The 24,727-nt window shown below is 40.2% G+C and overlaps 2 protein-coding genes across 5 annotated transcripts; one reads left to right on the top strand and one right to left on the bottom strand.

Annotated features, from left to right (window-relative positions):
• Positions 1–2,493: 2,493 nt before the first annotated feature.
• LOC132699818 (CAAX prenyl protease 2) lies at positions 2,494–6,993 on the bottom strand. Of its 4 annotated transcripts, XM_060666735.1 has the most exons (6): positions 6,862–6,993; positions 6,105–6,210; positions 5,811–5,955; positions 5,595–5,762; positions 2,970–3,038; positions 2,494–2,918 (listed from the first exon to the last, which is right to left on the bottom strand). In XM_060666735.1, exons 1-6 carry the CDS (start codon positions 6,972–6,974, stop codon positions 2,650–2,652), a joined length of 870 nt encoding a protein of 289 aa, XP_060522718.1. In that variant the 5' UTR covers positions 6,975–6,993; the 3' UTR covers positions 2,494–2,649. The 4 variants fall into 4 exon arrangements, with proteins under 4 accessions (XP_060522718.1, XP_060522707.1, XP_060522726.1 ...); XM_060666724.1 differs by having other exon boundaries at positions 5,595–5,955; XM_060666751.1 differs by having other exon boundaries at positions 2,677–2,918; positions 2,970–3,018; positions 5,595–5,955.
• A 216-nt stretch (positions 6,994–7,209) lies between these two features.
• Positions 7,210–24,501, top strand: LOC132699784 (F-box only protein 11). The gene is made up of 9 exons (XM_060666673.1): positions 7,210–7,345; positions 8,486–8,875; positions 9,539–9,689; positions 9,754–9,964; positions 12,004–12,418; positions 15,152–16,224; positions 20,817–21,044; positions 21,107–21,306; positions 22,912–24,501. The coding sequence occupies exons 1-9, from the start codon at positions 7,249–7,251 to the stop codon at positions 23,039–23,041; spliced, it is 2,895 nt and encodes a 964-aa protein (XP_060522656.1). The 5' UTR covers positions 7,210–7,248; the 3' UTR covers positions 23,042–24,501.
• Positions 24,502–24,727: the final 226 nt, after the last annotated feature.

Here is a 24,727-nt window from a genome sequence, read left to right as displayed (position 1 = left end):
TAAAGAGAAAATTATCAGCTTGAAAACTCGCTGAAGAATTTTATATTGGAAGAACTCAGGCAGGTCAAAACACCATTAAAAATAAGAGCAAGGGAGTCGAAAAGGAACAGCGACCAAAGGGTTCTTGAGAATTAACTGATTTCCATGTTCTTGGAGTCAATTGAAATTCAGAAGTCTTCTCTTATTTATAGTAGTTTAAAAAGAAAGGGTAAGCCAATGAAACAAAAAAAACTTAAAATTATGTGTTAATCCACTACATCGCAACAATCACAACAACATTGAACATTGAAGATGCGATTGTGATTAAACTTGAATGAATGAAAATTAAAACTAAATATGCGTTAATCGAGCATCTATTAAAATGAGAACTCCTTAGATTCGCCGGATTTTTTATTCTGCAAATAGTCCCAATAGCAATTTTATATTTTTATTTAGTGTTGTTGTCGCGTTGTGCTGCTCGATTTTAAGTAATTTTTTCTACTCCTTTCTGTAAAATAACCAATTATACACCGATCTAAAGTGCGCAAAGTGTCATTTATCGCGTCACTTTCGTTTCCTACGGCTGGCAGCCACTTCGGACATATCCGGGATATTACCGTACGGGTTTGGGAGCAATTGGATATTATCGGAGATATTATCTATGGTTTGAATTTTGATGTTTGTTAATTGTCATGTCAGTGGAACGATTCGCGTTGTTTTGCAAAAATCTACCAGAAAACTAATGGCCATAGCAACGTTTGGTATACTTTTTCACTTATTCGTTACTTTCGAAAAATCGATGAAATCGAATTTTTCGAAAGTATACGCGCTTGGCAACGAAACCTATATCTCGGAAATGGTGCGGAATCAACGTCGAAAAAAATAACTTCTCCTGTTCTCCGGTCTCAGTGTATCTGTAGATTTGGCATTAATTGGCTATAACTTTCGAACGGTCTGTCACACGGCCTTCAGATTTGGCTTATTTTAAGCGCTGCACAAAACAAACAAGTCAATAAAAAATTGTTTCGTTCAAACCTCGGCGTCCATCTTTTTTTTTTCAATTTTCGGATGTTTTTTGAGCACGATAAGTGTCCAAAGCTATCAACTTAAAATTTGGCACACGTATGGCGCCTCGTTCCCTAACAAAGCCTATTGAAACTGGGGGGATGCTGGGGGTCATGAAGTATTTTTAAAAAATTAAAAACCAAGTTTGCAAAGGTTTAAGAAAAAAATCATTTCTCGAAAACCGTTTACGCGAACAAAAAAAATCTTGAACCAGAAGACGCACGAGATCTGACCAAAAACCTTGAATCTTTATGATTTTTAAAAAATGTACAGGGTGCCTCAGTAATTTGCTAAACACGAAAAATTGGACTCCCTTTATAATGATAATTGACCATAACTAGAAGGGTGTGATTCAGTTGCCAGTTTGTTTCACATGACTATATAGCCCGTATGGACACCTAAAACTTTTGTATTTAAGGTTTTCACAGATTGTACAGGGTGTTCGGGATATTCTCTTCTATAATCTAAAGCTTAATAACTTTCGGCAAGTATTTTTTAAAAACTTTGAATTTTTTTTGGGTTATGCTGGCTTTCATACAAAAATTATTTTCTCGAAAACTATTAATTCGATCGGCACAATTCTTTAACCAAGAGACGAGGAAGATCTAGTGGTCTTTCAATTATGGACAAAAATCTGAAAGACCCTGAAAATTGTTCTTTTCTAGGGTAAATTATTGGCCATAAATCAAAATTCGTAAAAACTAGGGAAAATTTGTTCAAACAGTATTATAGGCAGCATCGAGACCTACAATTCTTGTTTTTTCGGTTTTCGTCTATCACACACGCTTCCCGAGATATTTAAAAAAGTCCACGTGACAGTCGCTATATCTCGCACTCAATCTAGACGCGATGACGTCATTTACTATTACGGCGTAATGCTTGGTTTTAGAAAACGAATATTTTCTCGAAAACCCTTTACCCCATTGAAAAAAGTCATATATCGGGATACTTGGTCTATAACTTACTTCGGCCGTTTTTTGTATTATGTACAGGGTGTGTCGATTATGGGCAAAAAAAAATCTAAAAGATCCTGAAAAGTTTTTTGTCTGGGTAAATGATTAGTTGTAAATGAAAAACTATAAAACATGGGATAATTTGCATTAAACAGTATCGTAAATTGTGTCGAGACTGAGTTTCAGGATCATTGGAAACCGCTATTATTTGTACAAATTTTAATATTTGCTAAATATGGCCGTAACTTTGAAGTTCGGCGATAAGTAAAATACGCTTCATAGAGGGTGTATGCATAATAAAATTACATCGATTTTGTGAAAGTTGCATAGCGCCCCGCGGGAGCACGATAGAAAAACAATGCGCCCCTATAGGACGACATAGAAAATAAAAAATACAAAGCTGTTTAGTGACTTTGAAGACTAGGAAGTGCATAGTAAGGGGCAGACGATTTTTCGAAAGCACTTTATATTGCAAGACTTGTGTATTAAAACAACCTTTAACAGTATTTACAGGTTCAGTCTTTATCGCTCGACATTTATTTCCTAGTAAAAAAATGGAAAGCTCACGGAATATTAAAAATAATAAGAAAACAATTAAAGTGTAAAAACTGCCGAAATAACCGGACGAATTATAAGTGGACCGCCGCCGAAGTCAGTCGTGGTACCAAGCGTCCCGATTGGAATACAGATCCGGCGTAGTCAACGGTTCCAGCAACAGGTACCACACCGCAAAACCCGAAACAAAAAGCGCGGACACGATGACCTTTTTAGTGCGTGGATACGTGGCGACTTCCAGCACGTCTGGAAAGCCCATGTGATTACAGAATGCGTGGACGACGAAAATCGACGCAAAATGACCGGTGCGGTACAACAAGTAGGCCGAGTATGCGCCGAAAATCGTCGTATAAACGAACTGAAAACCTAAAGGAAAACAAATTAGGATCCGGCTCCGCTGGAGACGCGATCACGTACATGATATTTTCAGAGCCGTGTTGAGGTCCATCCCGAACCGGACCCGCTCCTGCACATGATGGAAGTGAGCTTAAAAGATCGGGCGGTAAATGTTTCACTCATACGCATTTCTTATACAAGTAAATAAACTGAATATGCCAATAACACAAATTTAGATGTTTCACGAGCGTTGGCACTTATGTCATATTATAAACAAAATTACTAAAAACGGCTTTTGAACCACCGGATATGATATTCAATATGATACAATTTTGTTTCAGTCTATTTTGCAACCTTTGCTTTTCTGGCCTGTCTCAAACTATTTTGCTTTTGACGGCAACCATCGAAATAACAGGCCAACTGCAGTAAAACATCTGACCGGTATTGCATTAATTGTATTCTTAATTTAAGTATAATAAAATCACAGAATATTAAGTATAGTTTATAGTGAAATCAACCCATTCTTGGGTGTATGGAACCAAGTTTAATATATATAAATTATACATATTTTCGGATATATACTTTTTAATTTCCTTTATATCTCCAAGCGTGCAATATGTTGGGATTTCATTACTTGTTTTTTTTTTCAATTTTCTATTGTACAAATATCTCTATGGAGGGTGGGCAAATAATTATGTTGGTCTCATCTTTACCTTATTCCTTTTCGGTTTATCCAAGGTAGGGACAATCCGATTTTGATACAGGGAATATATTTTCAAAACAATTCACTTGTGAACAATATTCTTTATACTTTTTTTGCTTCTAATAGCAAGTTATTTCGACGCGACATAACGGAAACATTAGGGACACAAGGAGCTTTTTTGAATTATTCAACACTGCAACTAATATCAGCCTGACGGACCCTTACCTATGAATAAATTATTGGTTGCTGGGTTTACCCAATAACAATAGGTGTGAAGGTCGTAAATACTTTTTAGGGAGCCTTCGTCAAAAGCCAATACTTTGAGACACGCCAAATAATAACTTCTACTTTTGCAGCCAAGTTCAAAAAAGTCCCAGGATATTCATTCTGCGCAAGTACGGGATGTCATTGTGTGAGTTCGATCGTTTTCGTGCAAACATCAGAGATTTTACAATATTTAACACCCAGTCGGAAGAAACTCACGCAGAATAGGTCCAAGTAAGAAACAGAGTAAACGCAAGAATAAGATCAATCAAAAGAGAACATTGGGCCAATTTTACTAGCGACATGGACCACGACCTGTATGGCGCCCGAAGGAAAGTGTGAAAGATGCTGCGGAACAGGAAAAAACAAGTTAACGAGCTTGTGCAGACCAAAGGAGTACCAATAGACACATGGCAACAGCATTATAGAGAGCTTTACGATGCTGGGGAAATGCAGAATATAAACGAATACGAAACAGATATAAGTGGTACTATCACTGTTGAAGATGTGGAAGCAAAACTATAGAAATTGAAAAGCAGAAAATCACCCGGACCGGACGGCATCCGCAACGAGCTTTTAAAATATGGAGGACCCGAACTCACAAGGAAACTAACGCAACTATTTGACAAAATCTTAAACAAAACGGAAACACCAGACGAATGGCATAACAGCATCACCATACCTGTATTCAAGAAAGGACTAAAAACTTGCCCAGAAAACTATAGAGGAATAGCTCTCTTAAATACGGCAATAAAACTCTTCACGAGTATTCTCAAGGACAAACTGGAAGCACAAATTAAGAATGCTGAAGAACAACAGTGCTTCCCAAAGGGACGGTCAACAACAGACGCAATGTTCATAATAAAACAAATAAAAGAAAAGGCACCAGCAAACATAACGAAGATAATCCACAACCTAAAAACCAATAACGTATTCACTGAAAATATCCCAACATCGGGAGGAATCAGACAGGGTGACAGTCTAAGCCCCCTTTTGTTTAATCTCCTCATGGACAAAATTATAAACAAAGTACCAGGTCTCAAACTCGCGATACAGACTGGGCAACAAAAGAGTGATGATGATCATCGCCGAATCAGAAAACGAACTACAGAGACAACTATTCCAGTTCTTCCTAGAAAGCCGCCAACTCAATATGAACATTTCTATCAGTAAGACCAAATGTATCTCAATCGCGAAGGATCCGCTCAGATGTAAGCTGGTGGTGGAGGACAAACCCATAGAACAAGTGATGCAATTCAGATATCTGGGCATAGATGTATCAAGCACTCACGACCCAGTTAAAGACATGAGGAGCCAGACTAACAAAGCATCCGCACTAACGGGATGCCTACGAGATATACTCTGGTCCAATCCGTACATGCGCAAGGATAGCAAAATTAGAATCTACAAGACTTGTATCAGACCCATCATGACGTAGGGCACGGAAGTCCGCGAAGACACCAACAAGAGGAAACAAATGCTAAGGGTAGCAGAGTGGTACAACGGATGGACGAGAACAGACTTCCGAGAATAGTCCTGAAAAAACAACCTGCCCGGCCCACCACGGGAGACCACCAAAAAAGTGGAAAGATAGTTGGCAATCTACATCACAGGAAAAGATGCAGAGGCAGCTTCAGAATTAACAGACTGACAGATCTCCAAGAAGTAGAAGAAGAAGAAGAAGAAGGCCCAGATCTCTATATTCCACTTATCCAGTTCCTACATGACCTATACCTTACCTATCCCGAACAACAGAGGATTTACCGCGATGGCGGTCGTCGCGGGAAAACACTGAAGCAGCAGGGGCAGCATACAACTTCTGTACGTGAATTCTTCAGAAAACGGGGCCACTAGGTGGTTCCGGATCCATATTAAGTTTGTAAAGTTCGCGTGCCACGCCCCTTCTCCTGAAACAGGACCGTCGTCTGTCGAAATGGACATTTTCATACGCCTACTCTTTCCCGCGTACAATTTGCCCAGGCTGTTTGATACCTCCATCGATATGGGCCCCAAAAACAGGACCACTGTTAACAACAAAGGAACGATAAGGGCCTGCCATAATCCTTTGCTTTTCACGCCGAGTACTTCTAAAAATGAAACCTGAAATCCATTACATTTTTCTTTAGACTGGAGTTCGTTAAAATAGCGTTTTCTAATATGCTTCTCAGAGACTCCAGAAGATAGAACACGCAATTTTAGAGTGCTCGGAGCAACAATAGAAAAAACGCCGTGATAATTAATCTCTTAACCTTTTGGAGAGTGTTTTTATCGAGTCCAATGTATAAAAAACATGGCGCCACAAACAGCATGAAAAATACACTGACGAATCTCTTCTTAATCGTTGTAGGGTGGTCCCTGCAAGAAAATTATTGTGCAGCGAGGTCGGTAGCAATAATTTAAAACTTTTGTCTCATTCATTAAACTAGCAATTATTTTTAGATTTCTGTCATTATTAACTATCTAAACTTCATTTCCGATTTTGTACTAGTCGGAATTTGCAGCGTTTTGCGCGTAATTTATGAATGTAATTTTAAGAAATTTATCAAATAGAACATTAAATCGTCCGTTATCCTTCAGCTTTGTTATGCCATCAAACGAACGACGACGTCGGCGACCGTGGGGTGCACCAATCCACGATTTAAATAAAATATTCAAGACACAGATCCTGTATTTTTCCACGGCACAAGATTCGCCCCACCGTTGCCAAATTACACGAGGAATTTATGGTAAATTTGTTTTCACAAGTTCCGATACGAGGATATTCAATTACTTTGCAATTTGAATAGATCGGAAGAAACGAAACAAAATTTGGAAAAAAAGTCGATTGCGACCCATTTTAAACAACGACCGAAGAATTTGTTAAAGTCTGGCAACTGTGTAAACGGCAGGGTGTTTGACGCGAGGGGAGAAGGACGACTCGACCACCGTAAATCCGTAAAGCGCGTTGCGGGTTTGTATGAATCCGGTCGATCTGAATTTTCGATTGCGTTTGAAATCGGTACGCACCTGCTGAAAGGGCTGTTCCATACATGGAGGCTGGCCAAATAAACGACCGATAGAAGCAGACATAGTCCGACAGACACGACGCACCCGAAAATCGCGTTCAGCCCGTGCTCCATGAGTCCATTCCACCGATCAGCACGGAATACAAAAAGGCAGCGACTGCAAAAAGGTTAATTTTGACGTTTGCGGAAAGTTCACGTGACACGCGTCGCGTGCAGTGATTGGTCAAGCGATTCGGGGTGTGCGCACTGAACGTTCGTATTCGTTATTCGACCGTAGGCAGTGCTGTGTCCTCTGAAAATGGCCGTCATGAGTGGTAGTGCTGGTGTTTTCTTTGTTTAGATCGTGGAAGATAACCGTTGGAGCGCGCCGTGCGAGAGAACACCGAAGATGCCCAGCGCCTCTTTTACGGCCTCGCGGTCGTACGTGCGGCGATCCCGAAGGAAAGGCGCAAACAGGATACCCACACCTTCGAGAACGACGTCTGGTAAGTCGTAATGTCTATATCCCATATTCAATTCAAGCAATCCCGCCGTATACTAACCCAGGACCCCAATGAATTTTATGCGGGGTCGCGCCTTACAAAATTCGGGTCGCGATCGATCATTGGGTTTTTTTATTGGGCGTTTCGGCTTTTACAAAAGAACGGGACTGGTTTTATTTGTCAGCCCAAAATGTCAGGCTTCGATTTTGTAAATATAGACGTTGTCGACTCGTTTTGGGGGGCGCACAGGTTTGGAAAGTCCGTTCTCGTTCGTTGGAAAGGGTCCAGCGAACCGAAAAACCGTCGTGTTCAATTGTGTTTTACGTCGCAATCAATGTTTGGCTCCGTGGCGAGAATGGACACTAAAAGAATCTTGCGATTTACATTATCAAGGATATAAATATTCTTCAGGTTGCGTCTGCCGATGGTTTTTTTTCGTTTTACTTCGCTCGTTTTTGGTATTTTTTCTCGGCAAACGAGCTGCGCAGTGTTTATCGAACATTTCGTTTTAGAAAAATACCTATCTTGCCTGCTTGTTTATTTATTTTTATAAAGATAAAATTTCTGCCGCTAGTCGTAATTCTGGACCCGAAAATAAACATTTTTTGATTAACTCTCAGACTTGGTTTGTTTTTAAACGCAAGTGGGGTTTTCATTTCGCGCGCCGTAAATGGCAAATGTCGATCGTTGAATGAGAGCTCGTTTTATCGGAAAGTTTTTTTTATCGTATACGTGTGCGTCAGTTGTAATCCGGCCCTATCGATTCCGTAAAACAGAAAAGTATTAACAGTAAATTTTCCCTTTCAATGTCGGCAAACGGTCTCGATTGCACGTCGACCTTGCGCGTTTAACTGTACCTTCGGCGGTACAGTAAATCGCCACCTGCATTTTTTGTTTGTTCAAATGGAGATTGTCCTATTGAAAGATATTCATTAACAATTTGGCGCCGGTTTGCTGTCTTCTTTGGCCCTCTCCGGCAGTATAACGGAAGATTAGAGATTAGAACGCCCTGTATAAATTGTGGGGCGTTTTAAGAAATCGTCTCGCCCTAATTTTTGGGAGACGACACCGACCAAAAGCTGTTGTTATGCGAGCTGTCAGTAAAAATAAGAGGAAATCGACCATCTTCCACATTTGTTATAGAACCGTGCGAGCCGTCATGTCCCGTCCAGCCTAACCAGAACGCGCCCGCACCATCCGCCCTCGCTGGCAATCCTCTCGGCGGGCAGCAACAAGGGGCGTTCGCCCCGCCCGGCCCCAGTGCCGGGGGCGGCGTAGTGGCGGCCGCGGCTGCCGCTGCCGCCCACCAGTCGCCGTACGATTTGCGACGCAAGTCGCCTTCGCACAATCACGGGGGCGGCGCACCCGCCGTCGACGGTGGCCCCGGGCCCAGTACGAGCGCCGCGACGGCGAGCGGCAGCCCCGCCTCCCCGACGACACCCTGCAACGTGCCCGTCGCGCAGGGCGCTTACAGTTCGGTAATGCAACCCGCGAGGAAACGGCCCAGACGGACCTGCTCTGCATCTTACGAAAGTGAGTAGTTCAAATAACCCGCTCGCCCTAGTAGGAAATTTGAACATTTGAAACGAGAAAAAATTGCTGCAGCTCTACTATGCGGAAAAATATTTTTTTCAAATTATTGTGTTGTACCCATACAACACATTCATAGTTTTATTCACTGAATTTTTCTCGATATTTCTTTTATTTTGTGCTAATTGGATTTTTGTTTGTTTTTGGTGATTGACTACTTTTTATGGAAATTTTTGTGAGAACAAATTTCGTCAAAGATAATAAATAAATATTTTTCTTTTGGAAAAGTTATGCAAATAAGAAATTGGGACGAAAGTTGTTACGTTGTATTATCTAAAAGAGATGCGGCGGTTGTGATATGGGTACAAAGAGGAATATTGACCAGATTAACCTTAGTAAATGCGTCAGCGTTGTCCATCGTTACTTAAAGCGACTTCGAGTTTGTTCTTCCACAATAAAAGTCTTAAAAACAAAAACAACGCGCAGTAAACCAAATAAGATTGGCAATCGGCTGATAATGCCAAATCCTAAACGTAAAACATTTTTTTACCAATCAATTTTTAGGAAATACTAGGGGAACAATTCTTTTAGACCTAAATAAATGATATTATTGACGGAAAAAGTAGGTTTAAACTAACACGGTCATTTGATTTCTTCCTCAATTAGATTGTACAAATACCGCCGCTCACTACTTGCAATACGAATTGCCGGACGAGGTGTTGCTCACCATATTCAACTACCTGCTCGAGCAGGACCTGTGCCGTGTGAGTCAGGTGTGCAAGAGGTTCCAAGTGATCGCCAACGACACAGAGTTGTGGTAAGACGGCATCGGATTCAATTTACCCGGCCTCTTTTTAACCCTGTCCCGGTTTCGCTTCCAGGAAGCGCCTGTATCAGAACGTGTACGAGTATGATTTGCCGCTGTTCAATCCGGCGCCGTGCAGGTTCGAGTTTGTTAGCTCGGACGAGTCGGAATTGGCGAATCCGTGGAAGGAGTCGTTCCGGCAACTGTACCGGGGCATACACGTGCGCCCTGGCTATCAAGATTTGAGCTTTAAGGGCCGCAATTTGGTTTATTTCAACACCGTGCAGGTAAAGGTTTTTCCATTGTTGGAATAAATTAATTATTTTTGTCTGCTACAATAGTGCAGGAACAACAAGCACAACACTATTCAAGCCGAAAACCGTAAATTGGGCAACTATAAAATTAATAAAAACATTCCTAAAAAACAAATTCCCAAAGAGCACTAGAACGTCGTAGAATTGCATTTTCGCGTGAAAAGTTGTGGATATTGCTTTTTCCATTTTTAATGTCAGGGAATTACGATTTTTCAAATTGCTGATAACTCTGTTCTAGATATAATTGAGACATTTCAATTTTAAGTCATGGCACTGTGTTTGCATGTTCAAACTCGGGTATATTTCCTTTCCCTTATTTAATGTCAGGGATATCTGATATTCTGTAAATGTTGAGGACCCTAACCAAACTAACCAAAACTATCTATGACATAAATTGAACTGAGGTGGCTTTTACTTGATGAAAATCCATTTATCAAATAAGAACTAAAAGTTCAGATTTTCACGAAATTATATATTTTGACATGACAATTGTTTCGACAACACCGTGTCTTTATCAAATGTAATATTTACAAACTAGTTTGTAGTAGTTTATAAATATTACATTTGATAAAGACACGGTGTTGTCGAAACAATTGTCATGTCAAAATATATAATTTCGTGAAAATCTTAACTTTTAGTTCTTATTTATTTTGATCTATAACATACATAAAACTGCTACAAAGTTAGAACCAAATTGCAATTAGGAGCACAGGTAAGGTAAGGGCAATACATTGAACAATTGAAACTTATCATTTATAGGACTGGCCTAATGAAAATCTAGTGGTAAAAACATTGTCGCCTACCCCTATTGGAAAAGCAAAATTAACAGGATTTAAACGAAGTACAAAGTAGACCTGCAATATAAAAAAAAAAAAAAAAATTGTTTTCTATTTGGACGTTATCCGTTCCCGTCTTTTGGTTTTTCTTTAATAACTTTGTAACCGTTTGGGCTAGAAAATTGAGATTTTACTTCCTTTTTAACCATCCAGGAGATACATAAGCCCATAAGGAATGGCCTCAACTGACGCGGGCATTCATCTTTTTTTCGCCGAATCTTGACTGTTTTTTGGACATTGCTATGTGAAACACGATATGTTTTCCTCCATGACCATACCTCTCGATTGACAAAATTTTGGGACCGTGAGACACGGAAGATCCGGGGCTATAACATTCGTTTTGTGCATTTTTTCGATTACATACAGGGTGTTTTATTTAGGGAGAAAAATCTAAATTGTTCTTTTCGTGACTAATTTATTAATCGTTAAACAAAATTCGTAAAAAGTATGGCTAATCGGTTCACGTAGCTACAATTTCTGTATTTATGGTTCAAATATCAGTCACGCTGCTCGAGATATTTGAAAAAATCCTTATGAAAATCACTATCCTTATTCCTTGGGCTCAGTCTATACGCGATGACGTCATTTACTATGGAATACACCATTTCTCTATAGGAAACGTGGGAGATCCAGGGCTATAACCTTGTATTTTTTCAATTATATACAGGATGTGTCGATTATGGTCAAGAAATCAAGAAGACCCTGAAAATTGCCCTTTTCGTGTAAATTATTAACCGTAAATAAAAAACTATAAAACATGGAATAATTTGGCGTATCGTAAATTATGTGGGGAGAGAGTTTCAGGTTTCGTCTATCATACAGGGTGGGCGAAATATTTAAAAAAAAAACATCTTTGGAAATCTCTATTATTTTTAAAAATTTTTGTATTTATCAAAGTTTGCCGCGACTTTGACGTTCGGCGAGACGTGAAAGTCATTTTATACGGGGTACATGCACATTAGAATTACATCGATTTTGCGAAAGTTCCATAGTGGTCAACAGTCACCGTCACATAAACATAGTACTTAATTTTCTTTGTCAATTCGTGAGACATAATGTATTGTATTTTTTTATAGCCCCGTCACTACGCTACCTACCTACATGGTGTTAAGTGAAATATTTGTCTCGTAATTGTTGTTCAGATTCGATCCAACGTTTCTCTCGTCTCCGTTCCAGGGCGCCCTAGACTACGCTGACGAGCGAAGCGGCAGCGGCGGCACTTCCACTGGCCTGGTCGGTGGGGGCGGGGGCAGCGTGTGCGGGAGCCACCCGCCCGACGGAGGCGGTCAGGGGGCGTTGATTTTCCTGCACGCCGGGACGTACCGTGGCGAGTTCCTCGTTATCGACTCAGACATCGCGCTGATCGGCGCCGCGGCCGGCAACGTTGCCGAATCGGTCATACTGGAGCGGGAATCCGAGTCGACGGTCATGTTTGTCGAGGGCGCGAAAAACGCCTACGCGGGCCATTTGACTTTGAAGTTTTCGCCGGAACCTGCATCGGCCACGCCCCACCACAAACACTACTGCCTCGAGGTCGGGGAGAATTGTAGCCCCACCATCGACCACTGTATTATCAGGAGCACGTCGGTTGGTGAGTCGCCCTCAAACCCAAGAATTAATTTTTTTTATGAAACTGGAAGTATTGCGCATTTGGTGGCTTCTGACTTTTACAAGATGTGACCCTTTTAAAGATGTGGGTGTAACATTTGACGCCAAAAAGATGATTTAGAAAGCAGATTGATCAAGCTTGTGGGTTACAAACTGAGAAATTTTTGACATTTTGTAAGCAACCAATATTTAACAAGAACATCACTCAGATTGAAAACAGAAACTTTCTAAAAAAATTTTTGCTTTTATCTAAATGGTTTCCATGAGGTTACGGAACTGCCACAGATTGATCTATTACAAATGATTAACATCCTCTCACTGTTAAATTATAGTAGGTACTTTCCATTCCAGGTTTTGCATAAATTATGTGGCCCTTTCATATTTGTCAGATATTTCAATATATTCAGGGTCCGGCAAAGTCATCGAACTGCCTTTCCATGTTAAGTCGGGGATGTTTGCTTTTTCATATGTAATGCCAAGGATATCTCATTTTTCAGATAATTCAATTTTCAAATGGAGAAATTATTTCTGCGAATTGCCATCAAAACAAAACTGAAACTCCATTTTTCGTAAATGATTTTGAAGTTCTCAGATAATTGTTAACTTCCTTAATCAGCGCCTTTTCATATTATATTTTGTTGCATTAAAACAAAAATGTATTGTTCGCCGATTCGGAGATATGGTCACACTTTCTTCAAAAATTCAAATCTTGGACCAGTATTTCCTTAATTTTTGGGCTATAACTGTATATTATCTTCAATGCCCCTTGAAACATTTTTTTTAACTTTTTTTATTTATAACAAAACTAAGCTTACTGCCATCTATTAAAATTTTAAAGGTTTTTTCATCAACAATGACGTGGGTTTAAGTCAACCTTATGATTTTTAAAAATTCACCTTAACTCATTCACCTCATCCCTTGTTTTTTTCGGCCTCTAAGAAATTGTCATTGTCAAAACGATGATAAATTTGTGTATCGTGGGCAAACATTTGGATTTTACACAAGAAATAGCGGTCGGCCTAAAATGGACTGCGTGGTAGCCTCGATACATTAGGTAGGTTCGACATTTTTTTTATTTTAACTGAAAGTGATAGATTTTGTGCTTAAAAAACAAGAAAATATCCATATTTACGTAGGCTGTAAACATTTAAAAATCAATGGTCTGCGCGATGCTAGAAAACGCGCGACGTTAGTAGCCTGACACAGCAGACGACTGGCTTACCGGGCTGGCTTTACGATACACATAACACTCGGTCTTGGGTTTAGAGTATTTAGTTTAAACGGGTACGGATGTATTGTTAAATTTTGTGAACTTTATCGGAATTAAAAATGCCAAACAGAACGTGGTGTTTTGTTTTAAAACACGTCCAGTACAACACCAAAATAAATTTCTGTGAGTGTTCCATAAGCTCCTCTACAACGTAAAAAGTGGTTTGACGGAGATGATATTGAAAACCATCTAGAATATTAGTTGAGTACCATTTGAGCCCAGAGGAAACTTGAGGTTGTACCACATAAGTTTACATGTCATCCGGACAGAAATATAATCTTTACAAAACAGCTCAGTGCTCATCTTGGAAAGTACAAGACGGGAAGATATGGCGGCATATTTTGCAGCCAGTGCCCATTGCGAGGCACTCAACCGAAAAGTTTCCCTGAATTAAAATATGTGTCTTCCAAGTGGACTAATACGTTGCTTCGTACATTTCTGTTGGCCCGTATTTAAAATATATTAGAATATAATATACAAGCATATTAATTTTCGTTAAAATATTGGAAGCAAAGCACATTTTCGGAATGAGTGGGACATTCTTCAGTTTTATTGCGTGATCGCTTAGCCAATGAAAGAGGGAACTTTAATTCGGAAAAAATATATATTTTTTGTAGATTGTGGAAGCAAATAAAACATGCTTTTGAATATGCCTGAGCATTTTTTTTCTTTACAATTACTGCATGCAAATCAGAATATTCAATGCAGAAAAAAACAGATAATAGCTTTCATAATTGTTACGATCCGGAATATGTACCATGTTTTAATATCGTAAACTTCTAGTGAACTAAAAAATTGAATTTTACCCATTAGTGCTAAACAAAAAACATGTAGAATAGCTTTATTATCTACTTACCAAACTTATTTACCGTTAAAGAACGCCACTGCTCTGAGGTTCGTTTAAATTTTCATTATTTGCCAAAAACTCGTACACCATTTGCACATTGACATGGGGTAAATTTCGCGAATCAGCCCTTTGAAGCATTGCGTTACCACAAATTAATAAAATACACAAACGTTTACGAGAATTCGCCCGGCACAACGTGGCGTCGGTCGTATCTGGCTACTGACGTTAGGCGGCCTAGCCTGGCGCAAAGGATTCGTTTTCTTGCTTGCGCCTACCCTTGATTTTAAAATGTGAAATGTCTACCAGTGGGCGTAAATATGACCTACTCTAGATTTTAGTTAAAATAATAGTCGTACGAAAAATGTCTAACCGATCTATTAGCGCTACCTGTTAGATATAAGAAATTCACACATTTAACACATACACATAACATTTGATACATTTTTCACATCACGAATTGAATTTGTTTATTCACGAACACGGGATTGGAATTAAAAATTCGAACTGCGCATCCGCATAGTCCAGAATCGGTTCTGAATCCTTGCCGCGTACGAAGCCAATAAGAGAGTAAAATTTGTGACGGCTAAAGAATTTCACAGTGGGGGCGGCTGTTTGCGTCAGCGGCGTCGGCGCGAACCCCGTGATCCGGCACTGCGATATAAGCGACTGCGAGAACGTCGGCCTCTACGTCACCGATTACGCGCAGGGCACCTACGAAGACAACGAAATCAGCCGCAACGCGTTGGCCGGCATCTGGGTGAAGAATTACGCGAACCCGATCATGCGTCGAAACCACATTCACCACGGCCGCGACGTCGGCATCTTCACCTTCGACAACGGCCTCGGCTACTTCGAGGCGAACGATATCCATAACAACCGGATCGCCGGGTTCGAGGTGAAGGCGGGCGCGAACCCCACCGTCGTCCATTGCGAGATACACCACGGCCAGACCGGCGGAATTTACGTCCACGAGAACGGCCTCGGCCAATTCATCGATAACAAGATCCATTCGAACAACTTTGCGGGCGTGTGGATCACCTCCAACAGTAACCCTACCATTAGACGGAACGAGATCTACAATGGACACCAAGGCGGCGTGTATATCTTCGGCGAGGGGCGGGGCCTCATCGAGCACAACAACATCTACGGCAACGCGCTGGCCGGCATCCAGATCCGCACCAACAGCGACCCGATCGTCAGGCACAACAAGATCCACCACGGGCAGCACGGCGGCATCTACGTCCACGAGAAGGGCCAGGGCCTGATTGAAGAGAACGAGGTGTACGCAAACACCCTGGCCGGCGTGTGGATAACGACGGGTAGCACGCCTGTGCTGCGTCGCAACCGCATCCACTCGGGCAAGCAGGTGGGCGTCTACTTTTACGACAACGGCCACGGCAAGCTCGAAGACAACGACATCTTCAACCATCTGTATTCGGGCGTGCAGATCCGGACCGGCAGCAATCCGGTGATTAGGGGCAACAAGATATGGGGCGGTCAGAACGGTGGCGTGCTCGTTTACAACGGCGGCCTCGGCCTCCTCGAGCAGAACGAGATATTCGACAACGCGATGGCCGGCGTCTGGATCAAAACGGACTCAAATCCGACGCTCAAGAGGAACAAGATTTTCGACGGACGCGACGGCGGCATCTGCATCTTCAACGGCGGCAAGGTACTTTTTTTTTTACTCTTTTATTGCATACTTGAAATCAGTACAAAATACTGGCACCTAATGTTGGGATTGCTCAATTGACCAGTCAGTTGACCACATCTTAATTGACCGGTCAATTAACCCGTTTTTATTGACTAGTCAAATTCGAATGTTTCAAATTATTTATTTATCGTATGGCTCTACAAGTGCTATATAATAGGTTACAAACAAAATTTTTATGAAAGGTAGGTATAAATGACAATTAATGCAAGTAATGTAAAACACAGTAATACACATTAAATATGACACAGACAGTACATATAACAGCTAGCGGTATGGGAAAATTAAATCTACAGGTCCAAATCCAGTTCAGATAACCATGCAATGGCAGCGGGGCTTGCATCAGTAAAGTCTTTCCATTGTCCAGTAAATCTTCTCAGTGGGCAGTCTTGGACTATATGTGTTAATGTTTGCTCTTCAGCTCCACAGTCACATGCTGGATTGTCGGCAATTCCCCATTTGTGCATCGCTGATCTCGTTTTTGCATGTCCAGTTCTAACTCTATTTAATAGGGACCATGTTTTACGAGGTAGTTGCATCCCTGGGAGCTGTTTATTAGGATCTTCTATGTTGTGTTGATTGACATTGCTGTTATTCCATACGGATGTCCATGATTCAGAAGCGTCGTAGGTTTTTCCTGGAGCAAGTGCTTCCAAGTTCCATATTGGGGCCCTTGATTTCAGTCGATTCACACAGGGTTCATCGATTACCTTGTGAATAGGCCACGTTCTTGGCTGGTCTGGGTGATTTATCTTTTGCCATTCTTGGAATGTAGCCTGTTGTCTTCGGATTCCTGGGGGAGCGATATTTGATAGTACGTGGAGCCATGGTAAAGGAGTCGACTTCAGTGTCCCTGTTACTACTCTCATGGCTTCACTGAGTTGGGTGTCAATCTTATTTACATGAGAGCTTCTGCCCCATACAGGAGCGCAATACTCCGCTACAGAGTACACAAGTGATTGTGTTGCAGTGCATAAGGTAGCTGCATTTGCTCCCCATATGGTGCCTGCCAATTTACGTATGATGTTGTTTCGGGTTTTAAGTTTCTGGCATGTCAATTCAAGGTGCTTTTTAAAGGTGAGAGACCTATCGAGGACTACGCCTAGATATTTGGGGTGTTTGTTGTGTTTGACTGGTTCTCCACAAAACGTGACATTTAGTTCTCTGTGCGCCATCCTGTTATTTAAGTGAAAATGTTGTCGACGCCAGCTGCTTTCCTTAATTTAAGGCTTTTTATAGCAGTGTTCACCTCGTCGTTAGTAAAAGGGGTTGAAAACTGTGCGTCTTCTTGTAATGTATTCCTCTTCTGATCTAGTTCGTTTTGTACTGATGTCATGTCCTCTTTGCTTATGGTTACGCACTCGGCTCTTTCTTTGATGTGTATCGCGATCTCATTTGGCGATACTGCTGGTTTGGGGATTGGTATGTGGGTTGCAGCCCCCAGTCGTCTCAATAGGGACCAGCTTTTTCGACTTGAGTGGGTAAAATTCAGGTTTTCTGTAGTTTCTTCCCATCTTTTCCTTCTTTGTTGATTTAGAGATTCCAGCAGTCTACTCCCCACTTGAGGATTATTTGTTTCCCTGTACTCTTGATATAAGTTTTCTGTATCAGAATTCCAGCATGGTATGTAGTGTTTTCTCTCTTGGCCGACGCAATCATGAGGCCAACAAACCTGGTGTAGTTTCCGACTTTAGGTTGAACAAACCGTATATTTGATTCCATTTCTCTTTTGTATGTAGGCCAGTCCGCTTTCCTGAAGTTCCATCTTGGCTTTTGGACTGATTCTATCAGTGGGACCTGTATACCAATGGTTACAGTGACTGGACGGTGTTGAGTACGAGGGAAACTAGGAAGCACCCTCCTCATATGTGGCAAGGGGGTTCGTTCCTCATCAGTGGAGACAATACATAAGTCAGGGTTGGTATCTGTCTGCCATCGTGCTGAGCGGAAGGTTTTCAGGTCTTTAGCGTCATAAATGAGATATAGATCTTGTTCTTCAATCCATTGCATCAAGGTTTCTCCATTGTCGTCATTAGTATTGTATCCCCAGCTGGTGTGGTGGCTATTGAAATCCCCGAGAAAAATTGTTGGGGTGTTTTCATTTAGGAGTGGAGGATTTGACCATCTTATGTGAGGTGGTTTATATATTGAGACTATACGTATTTGGGGAAGTTCGATTGTTATTGTTTCTATGTCATTTGCATTGGCCTTCTTTCCCACAGTAAAGTTGTCAAGGTCACTGCGCAGGTACATGATAGATCCGTACGTTTCCGAAAGGATTGCTTCCACTGCTTTGTAACCGGGGACCTTAGCTCTAGTTGAAATTTCGGTTTCATTTGCTAGATGTGTTTCCTGCAGTGCAATAACATCAATTTGGCTTTCCCTGGCCACTCTGCCAAGGTGCTCGCATTTGTCACGGCTTATACCCTCTATGTTCAACTGCAAAATTCGGACTGAGGGTCCGATATTTATTGTCTTCTTACTCTGAGAAGAGCGTTTTTCTCGTTTTGGTTGCACTTGTTCGTGTTGGCCGTGAGAGACTCGTTGTCTAGTTCGGCCGCCATTGTAAACTTTTTGCCGCTCTGCTGGCGCAGTGCGTTGCCCAGGGTACACCATCTTGGAGGTTGTTTACACGTCGTACCCCAAAAATGTTTCAAATAACAATTGTAGAGTGTTGTCTATTATTATTTATTAATATGTATTTTATAATAAATTATGCGTTTATGATGTCAGTTGACTGGCCAATTGCGCAAAGCCTTATAAAATTAAAACAAAAATACAGAATATGATTCAAATAGGTATATATTGGCAATAAATATCTATATTAAGTTAATAAATAGAACTTCCCTAAGCAACGTCAACTTTTTAGGCTTATTTTAAATAGTTGCATGTTTGACGTTCTAAAAGCGCGTTATGATGATATTAAAAAATTTGAACGAGTGCAACATATATCTCTGAAATGTCATGCCAGGTATAAGAAATTAGCTTACCACTCGCAAGTTTTATATGTGCACGAATTGTCTTCTTTCGCACTAAAGATCGTTATAATGCTAACTTTTTGCGGCACCCTAACTAAGTAATTCCACCTTTGAAATGACAATTTTCGATTATTTTATTTAAGGATTCTGAATTCCTTTTTTGTCGTAAAAAGGATAAAAATTCTTAATGGTGTCAATTTCGTCGGGATGTTGCCCCACCCACCATTAAAAGTTTCCAAATATATTACTTATGGATTGTTGCGTTGCCGCTCGCCGTTTTTTTTTTTATTCGCCTGTTGAATATTAAATATTTAGCTTATGGAATAGGTTTAACTAGAGTCAGGGCTGCTTAATTGACTAGTCGATCAATTTTTTTTTAAATAATTTCTTGCTTCTACAATTGCTAACAATAGTTATCTGTCATATTTAATTTATTTATGACCCTCTCACTTTGCAATTCGAGGAATCCCAATAAAAATATCCTCTGCATTTAGTTGTCAGAACGAGGCTACGACGACCTAACGCGCAATATAAATAAATATAAATTAATTGTATTATCAAAATTATTTCCTTCAATAGACACAAAAAACTTTTAGCGATCAATTCCACAACCCTAGAATTAACTTTTGATCCTACATTTTTCGTAAAAGAAAAAAATTGCCCGCTGCTTTGTATTTCTTTAAATTACTGGTAAATACTAATTTCAAACGGATATTGGCACCATCGCCGTTAAAGGTTGCACTTTCCAAACGTTTTTCTTACGAATTCGGTAGGTTCCTTTCTGTATGTAAAAAAAATGGTCACGTCTCATGAACTAAATTTTTTTATTGTAGTATTTCATTTTTTCATGAATCTCCAGGGTAGATTTCGCCGTATGATCGGTGCCCACAAGTAATGAAACAAACAACAAACAGATATTGACACCCAAATTTTGATCTCGCTAAAAGGATCAGCATATAAATATAAAAATTAAAGAATTGAAGTTTGATGGGGGTTGTGGAAATTCTTATGAAGGTAATATATCTGACTACAATATAAACAAGACATTTTCAAAAAAATGCAAATTCTTCTATAGAATAAAAACTGTTGCAAAAGACATTTTTTTTAGTAGTTTAATAAGTTACCTGTAATTTGATTTGAATTATGTTTCAAATTGCCATTACCTCAGATAAGGTAAGGTGGTGGGGGAAGGTGAACAGTCGTCTGGAAACAATCTTAGTTTTTTGTAAAATTTAGTTCTTATTTATAAATCTTACCAACGTAAGCTTAACGAAAACTGTGTAGCTATTCATGAAAAAGAGAAAAATTTTACTCCGCAAGGTGATTTTTAAGTTTTTATTCCCTAAAAACTTCTTTCGGCGAATAGAAATAAAACTGAATATTTTTCGTCTCTTCTTTTCTCAATTATCCAACCTCTTATTATTATCAATCTCAATATTTGCCGGTACGGAAGTTGCTTAAGGTCCATTAATTTGAGACAATTGAAGACAAAACAATCAGTAAAGATGATATTTTTTTGAATTCTTGCCGGAGGGAGTAACGCCGTTTTTCTAGTTAGAATTACGGTTTTCGCAGGGCATTCTCGAGGAAAACGACATATTTCGTAACGCACAGGCGGGCGTGCTCATCTCGACTCAGAGCCATCCGATCCTCCGACGAAATCGGATATTCGACGGTTTGGCTGCGGGCGTCGAGATCACGAATAACGCGACCGCCACGCTCGAGTTCAACCAGATTTTCAACAATCGTTTCGGCGGGCTATGCCTGGCCAGCGGCGTGCAGCCGATCGTGCGCGGCAACAAGGTTAGTTTTTTAATTTGGTTTTCTACACGACCAGCATTACTTCTTTCACGCCCTCCGTTTAGATATTCAGCAACCAAGACGCGGTCGAGAAGGCGGTCGCGAACGGCCAGTGCCTCTACAAGATTTCGTCGTATACGTCGTTCCCAATGCACGACTTCTACCGATGCCAGACGTGCAATACTACCGATCGCAACGCCATCTGCGTCAACTGCATCAAGACGTGCCACGCGGGTCACGATGTCGAATTCATCCGGCACGACAGGTAAAGGGGGGGTTTGGCTGATAGATATTATTGGTGCTGATACCCTGCTGCAGCGTTTATGCAGTTCAGCAACATGTACAGGGTAGTTCACAACTGCCGGATTCTTTTATAACATCATAAAGCCCCTTTCTGACCACAAGTTAGTATCTAGATGTCGTCTAGGTGAAAATACAATCTTTAAAATAAGTCAGATTTTCCTATGCACGTCACTATCTGCGCCAAATTTGATTAGTGAGTGAAATATTCGAAAAATGTACTACAGTACATTACCCTTATATAGATAAGTTTGTTTGATCAATTAATTTTAATTTTCTCTACATTTTCCTGTTTTCACCACAAAGTGATGTTACATGGTGGTCCGCTATTATTATTATTTATTTACAAAAGTAGATATTACAAAACAATATTTTTAGGACTTAAGTAATACTTGTCCATGGCTTTCTGCAATTAAACAATCACCCTAGTTCTGCTAAGACTGTAGTCTCGTGTGGGTGGGCTCTCACATAAATTTGCACAAAATGTAGGACCTCTAAACTAAAATAGCCATCAATAAACAGAAAATGATCATCAATATTATACTCAGTAACATAATTATTATCTTGTACGCAGCTAAAATATGGTGATTGATGCCAATATAAACCCTCTGCTCTATATCTGATATAAAAAATAGATATACACATAAAGTCTTGGCCTACTATACATGAAGTGGGGACCCACTACGCCCAAAGCGGTGGACACAGATACTGACTGCGCAGGTGAGAGAGGTATTGATTTTTGGCGAATTTAAATATATATATATATATATATATATATATATATATATATATATATATATATATATACCATTATGCACATTATGAGTATCTCATACCACTGCACAGATCATCTAAAATTTACCAACCAATTTCCTCATTTTCAACTCTTGCGAAATCTTTAAATTCCTCTTGAACACTTGAAACCTTACAAAAAAAAAACAAAACTAATGGAAATTAAACACTACAAAACAACGGACATTGTCTAGACAGGGTTTGTTGCATGGACTAGAAACATTTTGCAACATTATTGTTGCATTTCTATAAATTTGTTGCAGAGACACTGTCTTTATTTACAGATTTTTTTTCTCGCGCATTGTTACAAATTCTTGACTAGATACAAAGATGGGAAAGACAAGTTTCACTTTCACAAAATCTGCTCTATAGCATTTAGCCCAAGCCATTTTACATTTATTAAACTTAAATTACATTCTTTAATAAAAAAACCTCAATTATTTCAAAGAATTTGCACATTATTCATGCGAGAAAGCTTATTGCTCCACTTTTTTTTGAAAAGGAGCCTCACTTCAAGGCAATAAAAGCCGACACGAAGTGTAAATGGCGGTGATAAATTTAAAAAAGGACTGGTGTCACATATTTAAAACTCAAATGCTTTTATTAGTTGTAATGTCGATTACAATGGAATAAAGGAAAATAAATTAAAGTCGGTAGTTCTGGATGACAGGCGGGTACGTTTAAAGACAGCAGTCTAAGGTCCAGAGTGATAAAAGCTATGATGTGCTACTACTAACGTTGGCAGAGAAACGCGAAACTATTTTCTCCGTTTTTTAAGGTTTTTTTGCGATTGCGGTGCGGGAACGCTGACCAACCAATGTCAGCTGCAGGGCGAACCCACCCAGGACACGGACACGCTGTACGATTCGGCGGCGCCGATGGAGTCGCATACGCTGATGGTGAACTAGGTGCGGGTGGCGCTACGCCGCTTCCAGGTGTTCCTGTTTTTCGGACTCTCGGTCGGATGACGCCTCGGACCGAGGCGACCATCCGCCGCCGATTTATTTATACGAAAGGATTTATTATTTAAATACACGTGCGTATATAGTGCGCGCGCGAGGTGGGGGGACATCGTCCCCTCCTCCTCCATGAATCTCGTCGGAACGCGCAGAATAGGTTCGTTAGTTTCGGCTTTTTTTTTTTAAATTATTGTCACTGTTTAAGTTTATACACGCAAGTATCCTTTGAGAGCGAGTTGTTTGTTGTGCTATTATTATTATTATTATTATGATTATTATTATTATTATTATCGTGCGTCGGACGAAGAATGGAAAAGGACCAGAAAGACGTTTCTCCGATGTAAGTGCGAATTAATTTTATTTATTGTGTTAAAGTGCGCGTGCGCCGCCTATTGAAGATTGTGGAGGGCTACGAGGAGATACGTCGGTAAGCTCGCGTTTTGAGAAGGAACCTACTATTCACATTAACTCGGAGTAAATTGATTATTTATTTTTAACAGTTATTGAGGACGACGATTATAAAATCCCTGCCCTCGAGCGGTAGCCTTAAAACGCTTAACTGTAAGCTTGTTCATCTCAACAATGCGATTAATCTCCTTATAGATCGTTGTTGCGTGCAGTGTGGCACCGCGATATCATTTTTATTCGACCAGTGGCGGTTCGTCGCCGATGGTAGTGAGTCACCAAATTAATAAAATCTTTAAACGAAATTTATCAAAAACTTCAAACTAACTACAGTCCGTGTCTTTATCTACAGAAAACACTTATTACTTTTTTTCTGTTATCACTCAGCTCCACCTACTGTGTGGCAGCAGTAGTAAAGGAGTCTCCCCGAACAATAAAGCCACGAGCCGCTTCTGGTTTCGGCAGATGATCAGTATTTTCCCATTCGCCAACGTGCGTGACTGTGTGTGTGCCGTGTCCGTGATGTTTTCGTTTGTTGTGTAAATATATTGTTGGACGTGAAATTTTGACTTTTACACTTTGCACCCGCCTCCCACAGGGGCGGGGCGGTCCTCGTCGATGCCATGATTCCTTTGTTGTCAAGCATAGTGATCAATGTAAAGGAGTTTGGGGAGTGTATCATTGATTGGTCCTCAATTTTTAAAAGGTGTATATAATTTCTTGCCCCCTCCCCCTATAATTTGTTAATTTGTTATCGCGCGAGGATGAGAATCAAGTTTGAGAGTTGCCCCGCGAACCAGGGGCGCCCGGATAAGTTTGTTGTTTTGATACTACTGAAGGTTGCGTGTATAATATCCTGTAAAATATTGTCTTTTTCTAATAATAACCCCCCGCCCCAATTAATAACGAAGAATATAATTAAATATACTTAAGAGTTTAAGTGGTTAGGCTTAAGAGAACCTTTTATGTCGGGCTTTAAATGATAAACAAGAAAAAAAATTAAACAAATAGGATCTACTGACGAGACAGTGATCGTTCAAAGTAGATAGCTAGGCACGTATTGTACTGTGTACATTATTATATACAAACAAAAAAATATATATATGGTGAAAAATTTTGGGACTTCATTTTTTTTGCGTGCCCTCCCTGTTGTATTAGTAAAAAATGCAGCATTGTATGTCAGGTAACAAGCCAACAAAGGTAAGTTCACTTTTCATTTTTTTTTTATTT

This window comes from Cylas formicarius, unplaced genomic scaffold (assembly GCF_029955315.1).
Source record: "Cylas formicarius isolate icCylForm1 unplaced genomic scaffold, icCylForm1.1 PGA_scaffold_10__41_contigs__length_53128322, whole genome shotgun sequence".
In the NCBI taxonomy this organism is placed as follows: domain Eukaryota; kingdom Metazoa; phylum Arthropoda; class Insecta; order Coleoptera; family Brentidae; genus Cylas; species Cylas formicarius.
This window is presented reverse-complemented; position numbering and strand designations above follow the sequence as displayed.